This window comes from Sceloporus occidentalis, unplaced genomic scaffold, assembly GCF_023333645.1.
Source record: "Sceloporus occidentalis isolate IW3139 unplaced genomic scaffold, rSceOcc1.0.p SCAF_31, whole genome shotgun sequence".
In the NCBI taxonomy this organism is placed as follows: domain Eukaryota; kingdom Metazoa; phylum Chordata; class Lepidosauria; order Squamata; family Phrynosomatidae; genus Sceloporus; species Sceloporus occidentalis.
In genome coordinates, this window is record NW_028317011.1 from 9,509,634 (window position 1) to 9,525,913 (window position 16,280).

The 16,280-nt window shown below is 40.4% G+C and overlaps 1 protein-coding gene across 4 annotated transcripts in view; it reads right to left on the reverse strand.

Annotated features, from left to right (window-relative positions):
- Positions 1 to 10,406: 10,406 nt before the first annotated feature.
- LOC149298819 (FERM domain-containing protein 4A-like) overlaps positions 10,407 to 16,280 on the reverse strand; it is a 123,336-nt gene continuing 117,462 nt past the window's right edge. For 2 of the 4 annotated variants that reach the window (XM_089487133.1, XM_089487132.1), the window contains exons 21-23: positions 15,362 to 16,218; positions 12,261 to 12,357; positions 10,407 to 10,509 (exon numbers count right to left, since the gene is read on the reverse strand). In XM_089487133.1, coding sequence (XP_089343259.1) covers positions 10,407 to 10,509; positions 12,261 to 12,357; positions 15,362 to 16,218 — 1,057 coding nt within the window. Of the gene's footprint in view, positions 10,510 to 11,124; positions 11,189 to 12,260; positions 12,358 to 15,361; positions 16,219 to 16,280 lie in introns of those variants that run through there. The other 2 variants (XM_089487134.1, XM_089487135.1) reach the window with 1 other exon arrangement.

Below are 16,280 nucleotides of genomic sequence, written 5' to 3' on the forward strand. Positions count from 1 at the left end.
CAACCCAATCTACCAAGCAGAGTGGTATATAAGGGTTAAAAGGCATTTCTGGAGACAGAGTGGCATAAAGGGGGTTAAAAGGCATATCATGGAGCACTCTGCCTCCAGAAAAGCCTTATGCCCCCTCCTATATGCCACTCTGCCCCATGATATGCCTTTTAATCCCCTATATGCCACTCTGGCTCCAGATATGCCTTTTGACCCCCAATATGTCATTCTGCATCCAGAAATGCCTTATACCCCTATATGCCACTCTGGCATACAGGGGGTTAAAAGGCATATCATGGGACAGAGTGGCATATAGGGGGGTATAAGGCATTTCTGGAGGCAGAGTGGCATATAGGGGGACACACATACACACACATTTTTTTAACAAATACAAAAAAATATTAGTTTACCGACCTTCTACTTCTCTTCACTTCCGTCCTCTGGTAGCTGCACACTGTTCTCTTCTCTATCCTGACAGGGTGTCACTGACACGACATCCGGTGCTCCAGCAGTCTGAGTGCGAGGGGGCGGTCGCAGTCGCGACCCCGGTAGTTCTGCCACTGGAGAAGACCTCTTTTCAAACAGAATATCGGTATCACGACCCATCAAAAGAACGTTCACCATGACAATTCAAGGACACAAATTTACTAGAACAAGAAATGGTTAAAAAAAACTACCAGCTTATGTTATATGTTGAGCAATATTAAATGATTGTATGTCTCTAATGGGTGGCTAGTGGTTTTTATCATACTGTTGTAGATCGATATGGCGTTGCTTTATTATCTACTTATTATTTATTATAAATACTTGCAGGTGCCTGGTTACATGAAATGTCCAGTACTCAAGAGGATGGTGATCAGTGTAAAATTGTGTTTCCTGTCACAAATGCAGGTGTGTGTGTGTTTTTCGCTATGTCATTAATTCCTTCAGCTGATGAACCCTGACTGGGCTTGGAAATATTAGACATTTTTTTTAAAAAAAAAAAAAAAGCCTTTTTATATGCAACCCCATTCCAAAAAAACAGGGTTAGACAGATTCCAGGGGTACGATAGCCAGGTACCTATCTTTTGTGATAGGACTAGGAAGTTTATATTATGTATTTATTATTCCTAATGTACTATGATCTACTTTAGTTTACGTTTCTCTTTTAGTCCTTTACTCCATTTGTATTTACGGAGCAGCTCATTAGAAATAGTCTGAAAACTGATGTTTTTGGCTGAAGAGAAGGCGTCCTATGTCAAAGTACTTAATGGTACTGAAGAATCCTGCGTAAGCTTTTCACACACATTATAAATCTAAATTCAAATAAGGACGGAGCCGACGACTCGCAATGACGTTGATACAACGCAGGTCTTTATTTTAAATATGAATAATCTTTTGGACTTATCAGCTTTACGCCGTCACTTGAATTAAAATAGCTCCGAAAATGTTTTCTTTACCGCACAGCCACTAAAATAGAATCAAAAGTATCCAGAAACAGAAGATGCTTATCCTGGCCGAATTTGCAGTAGGTCACAGTGTTGTGATTGTAAAGATTGGGGGGGGGGGGTTAAAATTCTGTTTCTCACGGCATCTTGATGTAATTGTTTGCAGCTGCTGGGAGTGAGAGCCAGCGCCGGTCCCCAGAGGATAGGAGCAGAAACTCTGTTATGGCAACTGCTTTTCATCACAGTGTTATAACGCTGCTGGACCTTTAACAGCCCCATAGTAGTAGTAGTGTGTGTTGTGTGTTTGTTACATAACACATTCAAGGGTATAGATGGTTGTGTACAGAACCGGCCTTAGGCGTTGTGGCGCCCTGTGCGGACTACTCCTCTGGCGCCCCCCCTCACTACCCCGCCCTCTGCCCCTTCAAACTACCCCCCCTCTGCCCCTTCAAACTACACCCCCCCATGCCCCTTCAAACTACACCCCCCCTCTGCCCCTTCAAACTACACCCCCCCTCTGCCCCTTCAAACTACACCCCCCCCCACTTACCTTGTTGCCGAAGTCCTGCGGTGAGAGCGAGAGACATCCGTCGACGGAGTCACGGAGAGTAAGGGGCGCCGAGTGGTTGCTGAGAACTTTACGAGCAACCGCTCGGTGCCCCTGCCCGGTACTTAGATTAAAGCATCGTTTTTTTAAAAACTTTATTTAACATGAATGATTTTAAATAAAGTTTAACCCCCCCCCCAAAAAAAACGATGTTTTAAGTTAAGTCCCGGGCAGCGCCCCTGCTACCATGGCGCCCTGTGCGGTCGCACAGGTCGCACACCCCTAAGGCCGGCCCTGGTTGTGTATCATTCAGTGTGCTGATTCCCAATCATCTAAATGTTTTGATCTAGTGGATCAGCTTATAAAGCTGGCGCCGCAAATTGATCATATATCATAGTTATTAGGGATTCCCGATGTTTACATGAACACAGTGTTTCTCCTAATACTTCATCATGGAAAGATATATAGAGACATTAAACAAGAACCAATGTATTCATCTGCCGATCGTGAGTCGCCATGCTTATTTTAGGATGACCTTAATGCCTTCGCTTTAAGTGCGTCTACAATATAATGTATTGATTGTTAAATTCCACAGGGAGATGCTGGGGTTACCTGTGAGTGATTTCGGCGTTAAGTTGCAGTATATTAGAGATTATGTGGCCCATGGGACCTGCACTAATCAGATTCCACCCCATCCCTACAGACCAAGGTAACCAGTATGAATTGCATTTTCGTCAGCTCCACATATCTAGGTATTGAGAAATAAGACATAATACACTGTGTATCAATTCTTCATACCGCTGACCACTACTTAGCAAACACTGGCCCGCAGCGAACACTTGTAAACTGCTTATCTGACTGTTCTAGATCCTGACTTTAGGGGTAGCTGGAAACTTTTTGCAAGTACGAGACACATTCAGTGAAGGATGGCATCTAATGCCTCCTAAGAGAAGCCAAAATCACCATCAGCTCACACCAGGAAACCAAAAACAAATAGTCACACATTTTGTGTTTACAACAAGGCCTTTTATATAAGCTGATGTTTTGTGTCTGTTGTAATAAATTGTGTAAATGATTGGTTTTTAGCTGGTGTAATTTAAAATCTCTCCGTGGAAACAGATAGTGGGTAGCTGGACCCCAGCGTATAAAATATTAGCCTGCTCTTTCTTCATCAGTAATGTTCCTGTGGGATAAAAGAAAACTCTCTAAGTTTATTGCACATGTGTTTCAAATCTATTTCAACAACCAGTGCTCTGTTATTCCATTATAATACGTGGGATTCCTATAAAATACAAAAGGGAAACATTCTTGTCTTTTTTTAAATTTATCGGTAAGCTTTCTGGCCACAAGCATTATATGTGCAATCCATACACTTATAAAATGCCCTGCCGTATAACAAATTGTTGGGGGGTTTAACCACGCATTAAGATCTGAGTATTTACATCAGGAATATGGGCAGACTAGATGGGCCTTCAAATTCTACGTTCCTGTGCTTCACCCTCACGCCAGTGCTCTGGGTACAGTGTTGTGAACAATATACATTCACAAATCGGAGGATTTGGGTTTTCTGTATAAAGATGTATGTAGTGTGTCCAAATAATGGAAATAACAATAGTATTTGTTGGGTTTGTGAAGTTGCGTGTCCAAAAATTGGCCATGAATAGATTGGCGTATTGCGGTGTCATTATTTGTGGATGTATATCTGAAGTAGTTGTGCGTGAGGATGAATTCTATGAGTTTGGTGGTGATTCCAGGGTTGTATATGTGGTTGTGGGTATGTGATGAGAGGAACAGGCGGGAATTCCATCTTTGTGTGGGATGTTATTGTACAGGTACTGAAGCCCGACTATTTATGACCAGAAGTTTTCTGTCTGTGTATTATCCGGCCCTATTTTGAAGCCCCAGTATCAGGACATATACTTGTGAGACTTAACCTGTGTGTTTTACTTTGCTGGTCAGAAATGCCTTTGACTGGATAAAGGGAAGACTCCTAAAAGATTATCGTTACAAAACACCTTTTTTTGGACTTACAGTATTACAAGACTCTGCAACATTTCTTTTATTTTGCATCTACGTTACTGGACTAATGTGGCTATCTACATTGCTGTATCTATCTGTCTATCTATCCATTCACCCCCCGCATTCCTAATTCTAATCACCTCCCGATCGTTTGCGTTAATATGTGAGCAGGCCTGTCATCATGAATGATTTGTCTTCCTTTAAACTTTAGAAATAATGATTTATGATGTATGTGACGGAAGCCTCCATCACTGGGACCACTGGAGAGGCCTGACTGCCAGCCTCCTCCCTATTGACTATGGGCCCTGGGTTTGTAAAGGCTTCTGTGGCTTCCCCCAGCAGTATCATCTCATCACTGGCTGAGGGGATTATCTCCGGCAGACAGCCAGGATATGCCACCAGGGAGTGACCACCATTCTTTGATGTTTAATGTTGTATAAATCAGTCTCCCCCCCCCCATTGTATTGTTAATCTCGTTACTGCCCCTGTTGTCTCTGGGAGGCAGATTAAGGGGGCGGTTTGTGTCCCAATATCTTGTTTTATGTAAATGTGTGTTTTGCTGGTTATATCCAGCTCTGTGTGTCCAAAATAAATCAGTCTTCGTTTGGTTTTACCCGACACTGAGTCTCGGCTAGTGACTGGGGAACCGGGGAAAGTGTGTTGTCCCAGGCTAAGGGAGCACAAGACAGCGGAGGTAGTCGGTCGGACTAGCCAGCTCCGTGACAATGTAGTATCACCATCATTATGCATTTACTGACCATAAAGCTCAAGGTGTTATGCTAGTGCCCATAATGATTCTCTAGAGGCCAAAGAAGGTGTCACTTGTTGATTAATATGGGTGACTTTCTTGTGCCTGAGCGGCCAATACAAATTTTAGTATGAATAGATACATAGTTTCATAGCATAAACATTTCTGTGTTCAACTGTTCATATGGAACATAATCTGCTTCTTTGGCGTTTGTCTTCCTTGGGTTGTGGAGCGAGTGTATGTGTTTCTTGTATTAAGATATGGTTCTACTGTTGAGTAATATCTTACCATCTGTTTGATTCTTTGTGCAGTAACAGGTACTCCTTTAATGGCTTTTAGGTGATGATTATTCCTTATTGATTTCTAAGGAACACCCATTTTTATTGCAGCTCACACAGCACTTTACTGGCTGGTATAATAAATATGCATTTCAGCTCCACCATATCGATAGTCTGTTTTCACCATAATACTGTTATTCTGAATGTATCCCACAATAGTCCCATATCCGTCTATTTGTAAGTGTGAGACACCTGCGGGGTTATTGTGTAATATATACCTTTCATTGGTCCCAGAGGATGCCTTATGTTTAAAAGCCCTAACGGCTCAATGGAAAAAAAAAGTTTAAGTTGATTATTAAAAGTTAGAATGTGCTTGTTTTCTGAACTGTATTATTCGCAATGACATCTTATCTAACAATTGCACCCTGTATCCAGAAGCAACTTTAATCAATAGAGCCTAAAGCTTGTGAGTTCATATATTTCACCAAGCAGCATTTTAATAATAGTAATGATTTACATTTCCTGATATGGTGCTGGTTATGGTCTTTTAGGATTTTCAGAAATCATGGCATGTTTGCTGCTAATCAGGACTGGAGTTGTGCAGCATGGCTATATATATATATATATATATATATATATATATATATATATATATATATATATATATATATATATATATATATATATATATTCATTATCACAGCCTTTTATTTTTCCATAGAACCCACAAACCCTGAAATGGTTAAAACCCCCATTGGTTCGGTCTGAAACAGCAGCTCAGAATTTCATGAAATTCCCCCGCTCTATAAAGAGAGACTACATTGGTCACAAACAAATCTCTTTTCATTTTAAAAATGCTTTATTAAGGAAGTGTCAACAACACCGTTTTGCAAAATGTACTATACAAATTCTTAATACAAAAAGAATAAATTAATGGCAGAATTCATTTGAAAAATCCTGCAACTTTTCTACAACATACATATTTTTTCCATTGATTACAGATGAACAGAATAAAAAAAAAAATTTTAATTTTACATGCTCTATAGTCCGGTTTAGGAGCAACCTAAGTTATTTAACCCACAGATTGACAAAGGGGCTAGTGGCTAGCACCGCATTATGCTGCTGGCCCATTTGCTTTCTCATGGGTTGAAGCTAAAGTCCATTTTTGCACAACTTGTATTAAAACTATTGACATTAATATATGTAAAATGTAACCCCTAGCTAACTAAGCATTAACTGGTCATTTTGATAGCACCTGAAAAAAGGTTTGCTATTTTTTTCCCCCCATCAAGAAACAAATACTGGGTGAAGAAGAAAAGAAAATCCACGGTAACATTTCTCTGACACTCAACTGCATATTAGGAACAAATCTCGCCTTACAGTGCATTAAGCAGACAGACACCAGTCCTTGTGGCCATGTATAGATGCCCCATGCCACCAAAGCCAGCGAGGGTTAAGTAACTGCTGGTTAGAAAACAGATTGTGTTTAGTGAAGTTTTGGATGTAACTTGTAAGTCTCACGGAACATGAAGTGTTTATTGTATAACACCACAGCTGCGTTACCAGAAATATTCTTTGAGGTCATTGTTTTATCTTTTTATCGGATTCTTGCCATATGTAAGTTAAGGCAGGAGTCTGTAAATAACATCTATACCTATTGTACAAATAGACGTGTTAGTAAAGTAGAAGCACTTTGCCTCGTTTGCTTTTGGGTTGTTCTAAATGTTTAGGCAGGTGCAGGCGGGATGAACACTGATTAACTGGCTTTGTCTTTTACCCTCAATAGGGACATGATTTTCTTACATTTGCTTTAAATAAGTCTGATTTATGGTTATCAAATATATGCTTCCATACCTCTGCGGCTCTGATTCCAGTATAGAGTTTAAAGGCTATACACACCTGCAAAATGCTAACATAAAAGGCTGCAGCTTGTATTCAAAATGGTGCTCACGGGATCACGAGGAGGGAAGTACTTGCAGGAAACATAAAAATCAGTTCTAAAATTTCCATTTATGCAACCTTTTGCAATGATTGTAAGACACATATTCCTTGCAACCATAGGACAATAACAAAAGAATCAGAACTGAGATCCCCCTTCCCATCCAAGCAGTAACTAAGAGCCTCACAATGTCTACAGTTTATCCTGCCATATCCAGTTCCCTCTACTTTAGGATATGCCAGCTTATATTCATGAACATATTATCTCCAGAAGCCTAAAATCTCTTTATATTGGTCAATCATTTATGATTACAAGACAGCAATAGTCTAATGCTTTAAGTTCAGTATACACGAAAGCTCACCTTGAAAGATGCTGAGACGGATATATATGTACGAATGTTATGGGGCATCTGTACATTTTTTGGTCAATGGCTATTAACTTAATTCTTGTTTTCATTACAAAATGATTGTTCTCGAAACGATGGTGCGCTTTATCTTCTGTGTTCTCTGCCACACTTATCTGTCCTATAAAATGTAGGGCTTTTTGCAGCAATAAAAGGCAGAACAGTCAAGTCTCGTAATCTTTGCATGCACCTTTCTCATATAGTGATATTTTATATTAACATAAGATTATTATATTAAGGCGTTTCATATCACTGCAGTAAACTGAGTAAAGGGTGAACTTGGCCCTCCTTGAGAAGGTCTGTGGGATTTTGGCCCTGGGTTAATTTACACCATGTCTATGATAATCATCAGTTACAATAAGAATAGGTAAACAACTAACTGGTTATAATGGAACCATGCAGACTTCACATTATGGAAAATTGATCGAAGCACCTGCTTTTTTTCTGTACTTAGCCAGCAAATTGACTTGTCGGCTTCGCATGACACACAGATGGGTGGATCGTACTTTTTCTACCACAGTGGATGGGACAGATTCACAGTGCGAGTTTCTAGGCAAGTAAGCTTGTTAAAGAAAACTAGAACATTTTCTAGAATAAAAAATGTTGGATACATACTTAGACTATCAGTAGATTGTAAATAGGACCAACTAAAACTGTACAAAATGTGAATGTTACACAATCAGACAAATGGCTACAGCAGTCATGTTGGAGTGGACTGTAGCATTATTTGTGTTAAATATCATGAAAGATGGGGTGTACTAGCATTCACTGAGCTCTTATCTGCTTCTCACGCAGCCACAAAACCTACAGGAGTGAGATGTCTTAAGGACTGATGCATTAATATTGGTTATTACTAGTATTTATTGATTGATAGAGCACCATCTGTACAATGGGATCACTCACATTTTGTATCACTTATTCAAACGTGAGGATTAGATTTTATTTTTAGTTGTTGCAGCTAAAACCCTGGAATCAAGCTTTGCTCATTTTCAGTTGACAGTCACATTATGTGGTGGCATTTTCTACAAACACTCAGGAGGATGTTCAGTATTAGTGATTAAACCCAAGTAGGATTAATCATGTCACACAGTTGAAATATCACATTCACTGATAATTCTAGTACACTTGCTGTATGGAACCCAACATCACCTAATTCAACACACCTTAACCATTTAGGGCTTTTAAACATAGTTTTTTTGCTGAAGTATTTGGACATCATTGCCTCATGGTTTGGCCCTTTTCCAAACATGTGAATACCTGGATGAAGAGTGAGGCGCTCACGATGTAGAGAAACAACAAGGCCTTTTTAATTCAGTGCTTTCTGTTATTACTTTACAGCTTATTCTTCCAAAGTTTACAAGTACATTTTATACACAAAAACATTTGTCGGCAGGTTGAAAGCAATGTTAGAACCAGACTTCAAAGCATTTCTAAGCCATTCAGCTTTAGTGAGGACCTCACTTTGAGAGATGGTCTATATCCTGTTTTGCAGAACACTCCCTTCAGTATTAGAAATATCTCCAGTTACTATTATATTACCTGTACTGATTACTTTGAACATACACGTGGCAGGATTTACACTGCATGTGCCTAGATGTCCAACGTTTTGTGGAAAACTCTCTGGGTTTGGCCAGGTGTGTCTGCTTCCTTGGGTTTTTGAGTCATTCTAGTCTTTCTCTGAGAAGGGGAAGTGGTGTGTAGCAACAGCCACCCACTGCCCTCTTTCTCTCCTACTCAGCACTGTCTGGAGCTTGCCTCCTGCCTCTGACCAGCCATGTATGGCTAATCATGCATAGGCAGCCATTCATGCCCCTCACAAAACCACTAGCTCACAATAGGGGGAGCTCTGGGTAGCTTGCCCTGGGTATGCATATAACATCTCATAGTTATGAGATCTCATAACATCATAGTTATCATAACATATGATCTCATAACATCATAGTTATGTCACCCCAAACAACACCTGACAACATTATGAATTTCTTGGGATACTCAGCTATAATCAAAAACTCAAGTGCCAAGTCATATAGTGGTTATGGGTCAGAGTTGAAAATGTGGATTAGACATCTGAGCTAAAGTGGTTGTTTTCCCCAGTCCAATGTGTCTCCTTATGTATTCTTGAATTTGTACACTAATGTTTTGCAGTAGTATAATCGAGAGCCCTCATACGTATTAAAACTATGTGGAGTCTAGTATTTCAGTACAAAAGGAAAAGCCCTTTCCTTCGCATGTTCCAGAACTCCTGGAAGTTCACGCTGCTATTAGAAAAAATGTGCTGTCCTTAGATTTGTTGTACCATTGACAATTAGGACGTGGATGTGAATTGCACTCACAGCAAAGCTCTATGTATTGTAATGACTGAAGCCTTTTCACATGACATCAGCCAAAGAGGTTTATTTACAGTGTTTGAGTATTTATGATGTCACCATTGCACCTTGCAGTGTAATTGTAGCCAAACTGTATCTTGTATTTAAAAACAGCAATTTTGCAAATGATCTTCTAAAATGTAAGCTTATAGACAATAGACTTGTTTGGGAAGTTTATCTTTGGTAAGAATAAAACTGACTGCTGTTTCCAATGCATCTCTATGAGTCATCTTTTTTTATGCCCATATAATGAAACATCTGACTTGAGATTTACTAAAATATCATTTCTCCAAGATAAAAAAAAGAGAAGTTCATTTTACTAGTGCTGTGTTGGACGAAACTCCAGATATCCGACATCGTTACTTTTTGTTTCACTTCCGTACAATAACATTAATAATGATTAAGCGGTGATGGTTTTATTCCTGACTCGTACAAAATGACACCAGCTGCAAACGGACACCAGTCTGTCACCGTTTCGTAATATACACTGGCTTGGAGGTCTTATGATAGTCTTTAGTAATGTCTCCGACACTGGCTGTGCACTCAGAAGCAGGGCTGGTGCTGGGTTAATTTGCTAGGTTCAGAATGAAGTGCTTATAGCTGAAGTTGGCGTGGGATGATAGTGCATCTGGGTAAGGCAAATGAGAGGCAGTGACAAGATATCCACATGGCATTGTTGTGAGCGGTTGGTTCACACGAGAGTCCCGGGCTTGGCTTTTTCTTGTCCGTACCACTGGACATCAGCAAATTCTGGGAATAGGGCAGAATCAAGGTAGCAGCTATCACCATAGCCCCTGGGGTTAGAAGAAAAAAAAAAAAAAGCTTAGTAAACACAATATCCCCTTGATGACAATTGACGTGCCTGGCACGTCATGACTTTAAACAGGTGCAGAAAGCGATCTATGATTGCTTTCTTCACCAAAACGGTGTTGCTGTCATGTACCAGGAAGCACAGGGAATGCAGCATTTGGAAGCATGCAAAAGTATCCAGGGGATGCATGTTTTATTGTACCAGATGGATGAGCATTGTATCTGAAAGGGAAGGTGTAACAGAGGGACGGCTGTCCCATAAAATAAGCATGTCATGTTATTTATTTTCACAGATGTTAAGCACTTGGGACTCTATAAAGAAACCACTGGCTTTACATAGTATACAATATCTTGGGTAACAATTCTTATCCACATGTGATTAGGGCTGTGAGAATAAACATATGTCTGTCCTGTCAATTTTAGATCAGATGAAACAGTTTAAGCCGGTCAAACCAGGAGCTAGCAAGCAAATTACAATGAGCAAAGGCAGACAAACCACACAAGAGCCACATTTACAATACTATAAAATCCAAAAAATAGCAAGACGTGTATGAAATTGTACACGAACATGGCTGTGTTATTTTCATCATACAGTACCTCTATTCATCGGTACTTTGGTGGCTTGAAGACTCATCCAGAGTGGGTGAGTTATCTGTTGCATCTCTGAGCACAGGGAAGCAGAGGAAGGAAGAGTAGAAAGACAGAGTGAGGCAGACACGTTGTTAGTACAGTCTGGAAAGAATGGCGGCCAGGAGCCCAATCACATTCAGTTAGTATTTTAGAAAGAGTCCCACAGATACTTCTTTGCCATTTGAGAACATAACATGCCGACAAACACTTAAAACGCAACACTGCTGTATTGACTCGGGTGGGTTTATAGCACATTCAGACCTTTGAAAAGTACCTTGATGGAAACCCTGTCTGTACACTGCTTTTAATACTAGAATGCAATAGACATGCCAGTGACAAGGTTCTAGTCAAACGGTAGAGATCTGTCATTATGGACTTGATGGAGTGAAATGGGATGAAAATGTGACCCTGCTGCATGAACTATGCATTACGTAGTAGAGTATTGCCTCAAGCACACTGTACCGGTGTTAAATCTTGTCCTAATTTACTAATTCTGAACATTTTAACGTCTAGAGTTAAGGCAGCTTTGTGGCAAATATGGTTAAACTGTCCAAACACAAGCAGATGTAAAAAACATGATATTAAATGCAGCCCTCTGGTAGATAGAGGGCTATAGATATCATATAGAGGGCTATATAAAATGCATTCCAGAGATGTGAAACACATGTAATTTTATACTTTATAGATTACCAGGCAGAAAGGCATCAGTCAGACAATGGAGAAGTTTTATATATAATAACATTGTAAAATATTAAATATCTTATTTTTTTTGTAGCCTACGAGTTAGTAGCGAGTAGCGAGAGTTCATAGCGTCCTGGGCTCAGCAAATCAATAGCACATGCTAACCGGGTCCAACCTCTTACAGTGAAAAACTAACTTGGGTTGGCCTTTTCAGTACTTGTGACCTACAATGCAGACCACAAATTGAATTTGGCATTCCAAATAGATCTAGCAACTTGTAGGTCATTATAGCCAGCCAGTTATGTAATCATCCGACACACATTACTACACTTTGGTATGGACACTTACTAAGAACGTGTCCTTTGATGTGTAATCAGCCAGTTATGAATGGAATGTTAATCTTCAAAAAGCGAGGAGGACTTACCCGGTCTGCCAGGTTAATATGTGGTGAGGACTGCTTGGGGGGGTGGCTGTGAGATCACTGCAAGGCGTTGAACTCCTCTGACCGTGAGGTAAGGCAGCTGCAACAGACGAAACAGATCAAAGGTCAAAAAACGCAAATTACCGGTACTCTATCATGTTCCATTCAACAAAAGGCCTATAAATGGAGCTTTGTTTCCATAACCAGCTTTATATTTATCCTTGAAATGTAAAGGCCATTTTTTATCAAACAAAAAATAAAGCGACTCTGAGCCAAAGTTTTGAGTGATCAGCCATAACAATGTGTCTGTTTGGCTCCAAGTTTAGCACTTTTCTCTCAAACTGTTCCAGTGGCCTTTTGGTATGATCATAAATCACCCCCCCCCAAGCTGCATTCAGAATAAAAAACGTAACCTAAGTTCCCTCCCCATGGTGTCCAATATTATCTTATATCATTAATTACATAAAATGATGCAACAATTCATTTTTCTGTAAAAGGTAGTGACAAATTATCCCTAAGGTAGGTCCTTTACGATGTGTTAATCAAATACATATTCAGTCTTTTTTGGTTTCCAAAAAGCAACACATTTCCCCATACATCAACCCTCTTTTAATCCTAGACTCAACTGATTTTGCCCATCTTTAATATTCAGCGTTGGATTTGGATTTCATCTGCTGCTAGTCACAAAGACTATGGCTATAACCCATTGAAATATATGATATATATATATACACACATACACATTATGTATGGAGGCTTTATCTCCCATTATGAGTCACTCGGTCTGATTTAACGCACCGGTTTCCTCGCTGGAGCTATGCAGTTAGTTGCTGATATATGAGCCGGAGCACAAATTCCAATCAGATTAATATCTCTACTACAAACCATTCATTTAATCAAACAGGTGACCTACGTGTCTAGCTTTACGCTTTCCCATGGAATCTACCGGGCCCAATTTCCTTCAGGAAATGCACTCTGTTCCTACATTTCTGTGCAGGAAACTGGTATTTTTGGAAGAGTTATTACTTTCTCTTCAGTATTTCACCTTAAAGAGTTCAGTCTTGACTACTATGCGAAGAAGCGAGCAGAAAGTGCGTAAGAACTCTGCTTTCTCCTATACATCTTTGTTGCCTCTAACCGCATTCTACAAAAAAAGTGCCCCTCTTTGGTCACTTGAAATGGAGTCTGAGAAAGAATTAAATGCTGAATAAGACATCAGTGAGTCAGGTCTGTGGAACTCAAGGGCCCTGAGCCAGTCTGGGTTATTTCTGAGATTTTCTTTGTATGGTCAGAGCATCAAGCCTTTTAATATGATACACGGTGCTGTACCAGGATCGGACTGCCCGCAGATCTGCCGAGCACCCCTTCCGCAGAGCCGCTTCAGCTTTACCATTCTCCACCAAGTTAAAACCAGGTCAAATGTAATAACAAAAAGAGCAGTGACAAAGTGACTGATTACTGATATAATAGCAGTGTTACTAAGCATTAACACAAATAATTGAAAAAAATCAGTCTAATAATAGTCCGACCAATTTAGCCTTACTCACCCCTAGTCTATGGGGACTGTTCATTTTGTAACCACAGAGACTGTTTGAGGACTTATGCGGCATATTTGCTCTAGAAGACATTAAACGTAATGACAGGCGTCTCTCCTGAACTAGTGGAACTGCAAATCTTATAGTTTTAATGAGCCGCATGCTATGGGAACCACATGGGAGTTGTGATACCTCAACAGCTGGAAAGCTCCATGGCTGGAGTGCTTGAGAAACTTTGCACTACTGCTTGGGGGGCTAGAGTGGAACATAAATTTCTTTTGACACGTAGTGAACTATAAAGATAAAAATATTTTTTTTTAAATTTAGGTCTAACGTCATTTTGATATTATATCTTTTGACTTTTGCTTCTGAGGTTGGTGGCCTGCTTTCAGCACCCGGTACACGGAGATGCAGTGTTGGGCTATGCTCATAATCATCTGACAGTCTGCATTACAGTTTTAGTGCATGTGCCTAATCTTGTGGCCAAGGCAATTGTTGATAGACTTATTTCATGATTTTCTGTGTAGGAAGGGTGACACTTTTAACCTATACAAAAAATACTTTCACAAAAAGGGTCATACTGAAAAAAGTGACATTTTGAGTGACCCATTTCTGGTTAAAGTTAACATGCAAAGCTAGTGCTGCACAATGACAGAATGACACTTATATATATACAAAAACAGTGTTTTTATCCCCTATCTTATAGAATTTTAGAGGTACTTTTTTTAGCCCTTCAATTAACCCATGCAGGGAAATATAAGCAGCTCAGCATTATAGAAGTATAGAAATTATTATACTAAAGAAGCTATAGGACAAAACCAAACAAATTGGAAGTGCAGTGATATAATAACGAGTCCACACGCTCTTTCCTGTACAGAAAATGTATAGAGTGCACTTCATCTCAGAAGAATGTGTTGACCACCTTGCAAGCAGCAGACCACCCACTTAGGAAAGCTGGTGGGAGAAAGGGGCTGACAGGGGGCCCCAGGGATTTCACACAATGCTTGGCTATGAAATGAGCTCATCCGGCTAGATGTAAAACGGCAACGAAAAGCTAATGGTTGCTTTCTGAAAATGCAATGACATGTACGGTCAGAGCACAATGCAGAATCAGTAGAGGCGATAATAAGGAGGATCTGAATTGCTGCTGTGTTAATCCAGCTACGGTGGCACACAAATTATCATGCAATAGTAAAAATGTTTTAACAATCCACAAACTGAACGACAGAAGAGGGGTCACCAGGGATAAATGCAAGAGCAAAAATAGAAAAAAAGCTTTATTGTACTGCAGTGTATTGGGCTGCTATTTGGAGATGTAAAAATTCTGAACCAGAGATTTGTATACTTGAATTTCAGCCCAGCATAAAAAGGCTTAAAACCCCAATACTGAGTGTACAAGGTCAAAGTTTAAAAGCCTGACCCATGAGTTGTCCTCTTATATCTCACTAATACCAATGTAACAATAGCCAAAAGACAACATACACACGCCGTAAGGACCACTGCAAATGACTAACGATGATGTCTTTCCAATAGGTAGACTAACATTATTTATTTGAACGGGTTCTTTACCTGTCGTTGCTTTACAGACCAGAGGCATTCTTGTAACCCTGCTGTGTGCCACAAAGGTGCTTTGAGATGTGCTGTATTGGGAACCACTGTCAGATGAGTTGGAACTAGTATGTGAAAGTCTGTTGTGCTCCTTGTGAGATGATGACCTGTGGTACCACTGCCGCAGCTCATCAGACACCACAGTCCTGGCTGGGCCCTTCTCATGGCCCTCTCGGCCAAGTGATGGAGTCCTTACAATCTGAGAGCGGGAAGGGGTGAGCCTCACAGAGTCCGCTGCATCATCCCCATGCCAGTTCTCTTTGTACATCCCCCCAGCAGTGTAAGAGTTTGATGTCTTGAATTGTGCTTTGACGCTATAGTGACCCTCTTGGTCATTTTCCAAGCTGCGCACAACCACAGGCGATGAACTTCCTTCAATGTACAGAGGATACTCTTTGATCCTGTACTGAGATGAAGGCTGGCTCTGGCTATTTAAATAGACACCATGGTGCCCAGTTCCATTCCGGGCAGCTAGATTGGGCATACTCCCTGAATTTGAAGATACAAGGTTTCCGTTAGATTTGTGTCTGTGTCTCTGACGTTCCCTGGCCTTGGAGGGAGAGTCCTCTGCCAGTGTAGAGTAGTTGGGATTCATCTGGGCAGGGTAGTAGTGCTCAGAGCTTGAGTGGCTGGTACAAGAGGAGCAATCATCCATTGGATCAGAACCATTACTGCTACGAGTCCTTGGAGTATAGAAATCAGGACTCCCAGTGTCATTCTCAGAACCCAAAAGCTTTCCTTGCGACTCCAAGCTTGAGCTCCTGTGTCTAAAGTGCTGTGCTAGGCTGTGCAGCCGTGTGGGACTGATATCCACTGATCTGTAGGAAGGAATATAACAAACATTGACCAAAAAGGCAACACTAACATTTTTTTTTGTTTT